The 10,800-nt window shown below is 41.7% G+C and overlaps 1 protein-coding gene across 1 annotated transcript in view; it reads right to left on the reverse strand.

Moving 5' to 3' along the window:
- Positions 1–612: 612 nt before the first annotated feature.
- Positions 613–10,800, reverse strand: part of LOC125534174 (putative disease resistance RPP13-like protein 2) — a 27,587-nt gene continuing 17,399 nt past the window's right edge. Inside the window, exon 3 of the mRNA XM_048697456.2 lies at positions 613–3,127. Within this exon, the coding sequence (XP_048553413.1) occupies positions 877–3,127 (2,251 nt within the window). The 3' untranslated portion in view covers positions 613–876. The remainder of the gene's footprint in view (positions 3,128–10,800) is intronic.

The raw sequence follows: 10,800 nt of genomic DNA on the forward strand, positions 1-10,800 counted from the left end.
TTGATGTTCTTATATACTGCATTTGTTTATTTTTACTTTGTATTAGATTTCTCTGAAGTCAAACTTTGTAAGGTCTAATTGAGTTTATATTTAGCAATATATTCCGCGATATATCTAACGATATTGTTTTTGTATTGTGCATGTTAATATTTTCTGAAAACTTGATCAACTTACACTGAGTTTGACTTAAGACAAAGTGTATATACGGAGGAAAAGGAAATAAGAGTATAATATACATATACTTTTCATTTGAGAGACACAATAACATGTACTAATATACATTCACATTTAAGCAATGGACGCATATTGAAAAATGGGCCAACAACTCTCCCCTCAGCCCTGAGCCACCAGAGGCAAGAAATTCAAGGGAGCTTAGTAACTAGAAAGATTTCTTGAGACAGATAGAAACAAGTCTGATAGGGCTCATGCTGATGCTCAAACCAAGAACAACCCAAGCAATTATCAATCACCTATATTATCCACGTTTCTCCTTTAATCCATCCATAACAATAAATAAATAAAAGGGTATCTTTGTGAGTTTGAGGAACATGCTCATCGTATTTTTGTGCCACATTATATTAGATTACTTTATATAAATGACAACACTGACAATAGTTCTGACAAACAAATATATTACAATCAGTTCAGACTTAGACACTATACACGCTTGACTGCTTTGGTGAGGTGAATACATGGAACCTTTACCACAGTACATAGTTCACAATATCAACACACACCTACACACACAATCATAAAACGAGTCCGGTAGTCACATAGTACATAGGAATAATATAGCATGGTAAAGCATACCATTTTAGCTCATGATTGTCATTTTGAGTTGTCCATCAGATGTCAACACTTCCCCTTTTCAGAAGATCAACCAAATAGTCTTCTTATGATCGACGTTTTCCTTTCAACAATTTCCTTTTTGAGATCAACCATAAAATTCTTCTTATTATCTGTGTTTTCCTTAATAAAGAGACAATAATATTCACCATAGTGGGAGTGAATATCTAACTCTTTGAGTTTTGGAAGCGCATTGTTTGCCTCGACTCTCTTCAGTTCTTCCACATCCATCATGAGTTTCTTCAGGCAACGAAATCCACCAGCAGAGAAGACAAGATGGTCATCCTTGCAGGAGTTGGAATACAAGGAAAGGGTGGCAAGAAAGGGCAGCTCAGCCAACTTGTCAATGAATTCTTGAGATATACTTGTTTTCACCAGTGAAAGAGTAATGAGATTAGGAAGGAAAAAGACACCATCCAACTTAGATGGCAAATCCAGCTTTCCTTCTAGCACTATGAACTTGAGGCGGCGATGGGTGTAGCTAGTGAACACACTTGATGGAATATTGTCACCTTTTATGATCAGAGTCCTAAGGTTCTCAAGCCTATTTAGAGCATTTGAGAGAGACGCCACATTGACTTCTGGAGAATACCCAACTCTTAAGTACTCAAGATGGATCATCTCACCTAATGTCCCAACCAATTCTTCCTCCAATGTATCAATTTGTATGGAGTCAAGTGTCTGTAGGTGCTTCAACCTGCCAATTTTCTTAGGAAATTTCAGGAAACTACCAAAAACATGCCTTAGTGTCTTAATCATCCAGAAGGCCAATGGGAGCTCCCGAACTTTAGTTTCCCTCACATCTAGTGTTTGAAGACTAGTGAGCCTTCCAATGGATCGTGGGATTTCCTCTAATGAACAAGATGTAATTCCAAGGTAATGCACATGCACAACATTTCCTATTTCATCTGGCAACCTCTTACCAATCTCAATGCCTTGTAGATTGATGACACGAAGGAACTCAGATCTATGCAATAATCCTTGTATATGAGATTTGATGTCTTTGTTCCTCTTCCACTTAGAGATTTCCCTAATTTGAGGCGAGCAACATAAATAAGTTTGATTCTCTTTGGGATCTTTGGCATCTTGTTCAAAATGTGAGAAGATGGATCGTAGCTTCGGCAAAGAACTGGCTAGGACAGCATATTTATCTGTGGAATTCTGCAGAGAGAGGCGACGAGCACTTGTCAATGTGGGGATGTCATCACCGCTGTGGACTTCCACAAAACTTGCCTCTTGTGCTTCAAACTGCAAAAATTCATGGACTTTGTTCTGGATGGTGACAAAGATACTCCCAGCACTAGATGTATCTTCCTCATCCATATGCACAGGCTTAACTAGATTTCTTGCAATCAACTCATTCAAGTAGATGTATCCCACCTTCTCCATTGTCTTCCCCGCTCTTGGTCTTAGGAATCCCTCTGCCATCCACATGCACACCAATCTATGGGACTCAATCTTGATGTTGGCCGGCAATGCAGCAAAGTAGAGGAAGCAACATTTCAGCTCATGTGGAAGATCATCAAAGCACACAGATAGTATCCTGTGTAGTCGCTTTGATTGGCTGGACTTAAGATAGTCAAATACATTGGTCCACTCACTAGGAAATTCCTTTGTTTGTACAAGACCTGATAAAAGAACAATACCAAGTGGCAACCCTTCGGTGATATTGTGGATTTCTTGGTGGTGCTCATGCAATTTTTCATCTTGTACTTCAATATGGAGTAGCCTCTTATGGAACAGTTCTATAGCAGTCTTTTGTCCAAGTGATTCTAACTTGATGATTTCATGATGATAGCTGACAGGTGGCTCTTCTGGTTTATGTTGTGTGATATGTAGTATTCTACTGCCTTCAGCACCAACTTTGAGGTTATGCAGAATGTTCTTCCAGTCAGTGCTGCTAACTTCACCATCTATCACTAGCAAGTATTTTTTTCCTCTTAGTTGATCTTTAAAAATTTTGTCGACATCACTTCTAGTGCAATTCTCATCATCCTTTGCCAGCTTTTGAACGATTTGCCACATGATATTGCTAGCCGTCATATAGGGTGCAAAACTCTCCATAGCATGAACAGGGAAAATTTTCTTCTTAGCTATTTTATCATATACTTCTCTCACGAGAGTTGTCTTGCCAACACCGCTTTTTCCAAACACTGAGATCACGACCGGATGGTGATGTTGACTCTGTAGTTTCTCATGATCAATGGGAGTAAGAAGAACATTCTCCAGTTGCTTTTGGTAACCTTCGTGTATTGGCACATGTGGTGGCAGTAAATCATCCCTTCAATTCAACCGTTGTTACTTGTTAGTAATTTGTAGTAGTTAGGAAGTTAAATTTAATGGATCATTTTACATCTCAATATTATTGTAGTGCGATATAAATCATATCTACGGACTTGTAACATTCAAGGTTGAACCTAGGTAACTTTCCTTTCCAATAACCTACTCGTAATTCATATTGTGTATGGAAAAACCATGATTCGAATAATTATTAAGTATTTAATTTATGTACTTATAACGAGCATTTGTGGAATTTCAGATTTTCTCTTGATCACGTGCCTAATAAATAACTACTTCTTAGTAATGATTGCAACATTTTTTCAAGGCCCTCATACTACCACTTGGATCTCAAACATTACGTATGGTAATAATCCAAAGGAAAGGTAGAACAAATTATCAATATGAATTTACCGATAATTTGGATTGAGTTAAAAATGCTAATATTTTCTTCAACGTTATCAACAATATAACAAATCATCATATGTTTGCAACATATCCAACCTTTGGTCACAACAAAATCAAAATAGTATTGCACCAAAATTGAGTGCGGGATTGTAGCATAATTGTCAAAGTGAATTACTATTACACATTTGAATGGCGTGTTGCTACACATATGATAAACCATATTAATCTTCATTCAGTATACTACATGGGATAAGTGTTGAAGATATGATGTCGTTGGTTCGATCTTAAGGTAAATGACCTTATATGTATCAGTTCTCCACATGGTTTGTGGATGTTTGGATTTGCCTAAGAGGCTAAGATCGTACTGGGGTATTGAGGACACATTTCCGTTGAAAGATATGGCTTGCGAATTTTCAAGTAGAAAAATAGATATGAGAAGGTAATGCCTTCAATTAACTATAATTACACAATTGTATGTGTGTTGTATGCTTGTATTATAATGTGTTTCCGTATGGGTTGTTATCTATCTTTTGTCAATGCATAATGGCACTCTGCTATGACGAGGACAATGCTCTGTTTCACACTAGCCTACATAAGCTTTGGGTGGTTACACAAGGAAACAAAAAAATGATGTATCAAAGATGGTTTCACTATAAAAACCACTATAATAAATGTATCACGTGTTAGCATTTGAATAACCGATGATGATAAGTCAACCACTTCACTAATCGCTACATCTCAGAAAATGTGTGTGTAATATGGTTTTAGAACCGACTGGATGTATATATGGGTGAGGGGAGGGGGTTGTACAAGCATTGGTGGAATGTCAGTCCTCATTAGGGTCACCTCGAAGGTTACATTTCACTCGACACGATACACCATGGACGAAAGCACACACCACGCAGGCACCACCACCATATGCAGCGGCAACCAACGAACCCATACCGGTCAAGGAGACTAGATCTGGCCGATAGCACCCTTCCCCATCTGGCTCCACCCTGCAACCCAAGCACGTGTGGCCACTCCGGTGGCACTCCAGCGCCAGCGAGGAGAGGATACAATCGCGTCATGTCCACTACCTCCTAGGGATATGAAGATCCACAATGCTAGTAATCCAAACCGCGACATGCCACTTGATCCAGATGCCACAACCTCCCATGGAGAAGTAGCCTGTCGCGAGAACAACTCGCGCCGCTAGCCACTAGGATGGCTGGATCTCGTGTTCAACTAGCTGGATCCATGCGTAGGTCGAGTAGAAGAGACGCTAGAGAAGGAGGGATGAGGGTATCGTGGCCGCCCGATCTATCAGCCTGCCATGACGCGCATCGTTGTTGCCCACAACTCTTCATGTTGCCAAGAGAAAACCGCGACTCTTCCGCTAGCTCCTGAGGCCGCGCCGCCCTGCCCCATACTCAGTGGCATGCTGCCATCCGATGGCCTCGGCCTACGCAAATCCACACCAAATGGAGGAAGAGGGGAGACCCTGCCAATGATGGCGTTGGCCGGGCTTTGCCTGCCAGCGCCAAGGCGGCTATGAGGGGAGAGCTGGGGGATATGATCGGCTGGCTAGGGGTTCCTCCCGCCAAGCACTCACGGGAGCGCCTAGAATAGACCCATGACATTATAGTCCTCGCTCTGATCATGAAACCTCAGTAGGCAGTACTTAGGCTTGCTACCCATCTGGGGAAATGACTTGGTAAAACCATCGTGTCACCATCATCAACATCAAGATCCCTTAGGGCACCACCCGTCCCTCTACTCTCTTCCACGACCTCTAGTAAACGGTACATTAATCATCGATACATGGTCAATGATTGCTATTGATGACCGGTTGATCACGATCTTACATATACCCTTGTGTATGTCACTGAGTGTGTGAGGTGTCGTGTTTGGAATATGTCGATGAAGACTCAGGACACAATGTATACATGTTTGAGCCTTCTTGAGGAGCATCTATATTATAGACATATCAAAATGGGTGTACTGTACGAGGCATGAATCTATTACCTAGGAGTTGAGAGGTGTTTTCCCATCCAACCTATATAGATCTAGGCTTATGAAGGTAGCTAGGGCAGAAGATAAATTAGATGATAAAGCCTAATGGTGTTGCTTGATGTGAGATCTTCCTCGGAGGATGCAAAACTCGTTGTCCTTTGCAGAGTTTATTGGACTCCTTATATAAGGTCAAAGTGTCATCAATAGTGGTAGGCACAAACTCCTCTAGAGCATGTCTCCTTTTTCCATAGTCGTAGGGACACCTTCCCTTATCCTTGTAGAGTCTAGATATCTATTTGGATCAACCTTACAGAGAATTTCCTGAGTAAACCCAACTAAATTATTGGGCATCAAAAAATATCCTTAGGCATTCTATATCAATATGGTCATCGTATAGTGGTAGTTACATGGTAGATACACATCACATAACGACAACATGCGAACAGGGTATCTAGAAAAAGGGGTGTGCCGCAATGATTATTTTGAGACAATCATTTTGGGCCATCTTATAGTCATAAATGTCATATATCTAGGGTGATAGCACAGTATGACAATGATACTTTAGTAAAATTTGTGGTGAGAGTCTGAAAGGACATGCGGTGCCCCCATGTGTGGTTTTGGTAATTGATGACAATCTCTATGGACTAACGATTGCCTTGAGTTATATTTGAAGCATTTGTCCATAGGATTGTCTTGAAGTCCATGTGTTGGTTTCAAGGAGTTTATGAGATGGCCAAAGTGCTTTTCAAGGAATTATCCAAAGATTGGTCATGTGTGAGTTGAGATGGCCAAAGTGCTTTTCAAGGAATTATCCAAAGATTGGTCATGCGTGAGTTGAGCTTATTGCAAGCATGTCTTGAAGAAGAAGATTGTGTGATCATTCATGTTTACCTTCAAGACATCATCCAAATGAAGAGAGTTGGAAAGATTCAATGTTGATCAAGACTAAGTCAAGAGTGAATCAAGTTGATCAACTCACAAAGCGTAGAAGAAGTACCGAGAGGGATCAAGTGATCCCATGGTATGGTAAGCATTGTCCATTACGCTTTGTGTACTAACCCATGGTCTACGTGAGAGTTCTTTGTGGGGTTAGGTATGTTTCCATGGTCTTGCATCAAGAGGAAGATCTCATACAACCCATGGAGGATGACATCAAGTGGTGATCGTCATCAAGTTTGAAGTGTGCAAGTTCAAGTGGAGCAACTCGAAGAGTGGCTCACCCATAATGGAGTATGGGGGAGCAATCAAGCTTGAAGCTTGCCGTCCATTGTGGTGTCAATGGAATTGTGAAGTGTGCCAAAGAGTGGCTCACCCATAGTGGAGTATGGGGGAGTAATCAACTAGTCTTCATCGAGCCAACACAATCAAGAAAGGTGGTCCAACTTGAGGAAGTCAAGATCGTCATCATCTAGCTCAAGTGGACTATTTGCAAGGCAAAGGTTTGCCCTTGATAGGTTTTCTATTTTACCGGTCTCATAGTGGTAGTTGAGAGACCGGGTTGTAGGATCGATTGCCGTACTATCAAGGGGGGCTCTCTAGGGAGTAGCTTGATCATATCATTAGTCGAGAGCTCAAACCATTGCATCCTTGCATCATCTTTCTTGGTTCTTGTTTGGTTCCATTTGTGAGTCTTAGAGCTTATGGTCATCTTGATGACAAGTTTGAGTTCATCGAAAACGGAGTTCGCATGCATCTTCTATGATGTTTTCGGTGTTGGAGGTTTTACCGGTCTTTTCCGAGGAAGGGTTCTCACCATTTTATTATGGTCCTTTTCTCATTTGCTTCTTATTGATATTTCTCTCAATATTGTGTTAGCCCTTGTCGTTATCTTTCCAACAAACTTGGTTTCATTGAATTCGGAGCTCGTATGCAAAAGTTGTGGCTATTTTGATATTGCCTGTTTTACACAGAGAGGTTGTACCGCCCCATGGAGAGGTTGTACCGCTTGACCGGTACAACCGGTGTTTGGAGCGGTTGTACCGCTCCAGAATTGGTCCGGAGGTTGTACCGGTCATGTACCGCTCTACCACTGGACTGGTCTCTGTTGTGGTGTGGTTGTTGGGCGGTTGTGGGCCGGTTGTACCGCTTATTGCCTGTTACCGGTTGTACCGGTGCTCATAGAGGTTGTACCGCTCCTATGTTATTCTGTACATAACGGGCAGATTCGTGGGGACCTATTTAAGGGGGTCTTCTTCCCCAATGGTTCCCCATCTCTTGAGCTCGTTTTTGCCCCCACTTTTGACCTTCTTTGAGCTTGCTAACTCTCAATCCCTCCATGGATTCTTGCTAGTTTTTGAGGGAAAAGAGAGAGGAGATCTAGATCCACATTTCTACCAATCACTTTCTCCTCTATGTGAGGGGATCCCCTTGGATCTAGATCTTGGAGTTCTTGGTGTTCTCCTTCTTGTTCTTCCTCTCATTTTCCTCCCTAGCATTAGTTGCTCCGGTGGGATTTGAGAGAGGACTTGGGCACTCCGTGTGCCCTTGCCATTGCATTTGGTGCATCGGTTTGAGTTCTCCACGGTGATACGTGGAAGTGAAGTTTGAGAAGCTTATTACTCTTGGGTGTTTGGGCACCCTAGAGCTTGTTCCTCTTGGGTGCCTTGGCGCCCTAGACGGTTGGTGTTGTTCAGAGCTCAATCATTGTGGTGTAAAGCTCCAGGCAAGCGTCGGGGTCTCCAATTAGGTTGTGGAGATCGCCCCGAGCAATTTGACGGGTACCGGTGACCGCCCCCAAGGGTTGCCAAAGTGTACGGGTTCGGTGACCGCCCCCAAGGGTTGCCATTTGTACGGGTTCAGTGACCGCCCTCAAGGGTCCCTTAGTGGAATCACGACATCTTGCATTGTGTGAGGGCGTGAGGAGATTACGGTGGCCCTAGTGGCTTCTTGGGGAGCATTGTGGCTCCACACCGCTCCAAACGGAGATTAGCATCCGCAAGGGTGTGAACTTCGGGATACATCGTCGTCTCCGCGTGCCTCAGTTATCTCTTACCCGAGCTCTTTACTTATGCACTTTACTTTGTGATAGCCATATTGTTTCTTGTCATATATCTTGCTATCACATAGTTGCTTATCTTGCTTAGCATAAGTTGTTGGTGCACATAGGTGAGCCTAGTTGTTTTAGGTTTTGTGCTTGACAAATTAACCGCTAGGTTTATTCTGCATTTGTTCTAGCCTAAATCGTAATTATTTTAAAACGCCTATTCACCCCCCTCTAGGCGACATCCACGATCTTTCAATTGGTATCAGAGCCTCATCTCTCTTTATTAGGCTTTACCGCCTAGAGAGTAAAGATGTCGACTAGGGGATTAGGATTCTCTGACACTCTTAGTTTCGATGGCACAAATTTTGATGTTTGGGTAATTCACATGCTTAATCTCTTTAGGGTCATGGACCCAAATTTAGAGCGAATTGTAGATATGGGTTTTTCTCCTCCAAAGGATCCCCAAAGATTATCTTTAGAGGATGATAAAAACTCTTATCTCAATGCTCAAGCTTCTAATGTGCTTTTCGATGCTTTGAGCAATGTAGTTATATTTCAACTCATGCCGTTCCGGGATGCTCATGAGTTGTGGACAAAGCTTCAAGATAAATATGGCGTGTCCAAGTTTTGTGGGGATGATTGTTCTCCCTCCACATCCGACCGTATAGTCTTCTCAACTTCTTCTACTTCACCTACATGTGGTTTGCCACAAGGTAATGATAGATATGGTGAGTAGTGTTGGTCATTGCAATGATGATAGTATGTTTATTATGGATGATCCTTCATCACTATCTTATTGCAATGCTCCTTATTTGGGCTTTAACACTTCGAGCACTCCAAATGTTTCACATGCTTGTGTTGATAGTCCTTGCATATCATGTAGAAATTTCTTGACTAAATCTCATGACGATATGTTTACTATGTCTTGTTGCCATGATAAAAATGCATATATGTCCTCGAATTGTTGTGCTAACAATGTAGAGGAAACCCAACACCCCATGGAACAAGATGTGGTCTTGAATGGTGCTTCAACGGATCCTACATCATCATCTATTGCATTTTTCCTTATGGCCAAGGCTTCAAAGGTATCTCCCACTTTGAATCCCAATATATCTTGTGATGATGGCAAGAGTGATGATGATGTTGATTATGATGAAGAGAATGATAATGTTGCCTCCTTAAAAACTAAGGGGGAAATGATTTTTAAAGCTCTTCACAAAAATAAACTTGCTCGTTCCAACTTCATGGAAATCATGTCTATTGCCATTGAAGGCAAGAAATACATTGAGGAGTTGGAATCTCATCTAGAGGAGCATGAGGTCACCATTGAGAAAATGGAAGCTCATGAGCGTGATTACGCAAATGAGATCGCGGAGCTATCTCAAGCTCTTGAACATGAACAAACCTCATCCGAATCTCTTGACAAGACCTTTGCTATAGAATTATCTAGAATAAAGGAATCTCATGATAGAGCATTCGAGGTGGCCAATGATTTCAAAAATAAAAATGCTAAGCTTGAAGTTGCTCATGCTAGACTCCTTGAGGATTTTGAGCACCTCGAAAATGGCTCAAGAGTCATCAAGGGTGAGCTCATCAAACTCACCGAGTCTCATGCTCAACTTGAAGCTTCTTACTTAAAAGAGCTTGCCAAGGTGTCCTCTCCTATTGTTGTTAATGATGATGCTTGGGATACTAACTCTATTACTTGTGAAGCATCCATTTTGAAGGAGAATGTCGAGCTTCGGGCTCAACTTGAGTTGCTATCTAGCAATTATGGGAAATTGGAAGAAAACCATGAAAAGCTCTCATGATGATCTTCTAGTATCCCATAATGAGCTAAAGATATCTCATGAGGCCATGATTTCTAAGGTAACATCTAGTGAGCCTCATGTGGATACTAGCACTAATTCTAGTCAAAATGCTATATTGCCATGTGCTAGTCCTTGTAATTCATCTACTCACAATGTTGGTACATCTTGTGATGAATTGCTTTCCTTGCCTTATTGCTCTAACGATGAAGTTTATACTTCCTCTAGTACTTGTGTTGAGACTAACCATGTAGAGGAAATCAAAGAGCTCAAGGCCCAAGTCACTTCTTTGAAGAAAGACTTGGAAAAGAGTCATGAAGGGAAATCCACCCTCAACAATATCTTGAGTGTGCAAAAATCCCCCAGTGACAAAGGTGGACTTGGATTCAACTCCAACAAGAAGAAGAAGTCCAAGGTGAACAAAAGGAAGGGCCAAGAAGAAGTCAAGAATTCGGCCAAGATTGTTTGCTTCAAGTGCAAAGT

This window comes from Triticum urartu, chromosome 2A (assembly GCF_056163025.1).
Source record: "Triticum urartu cultivar PI428250 chromosome 2A, HENAU_Tu73, whole genome shotgun sequence".
NCBI classification, from domain to species: Eukaryota; Viridiplantae; Streptophyta; class Magnoliopsida; order Poales; family Poaceae; genus Triticum; species Triticum urartu.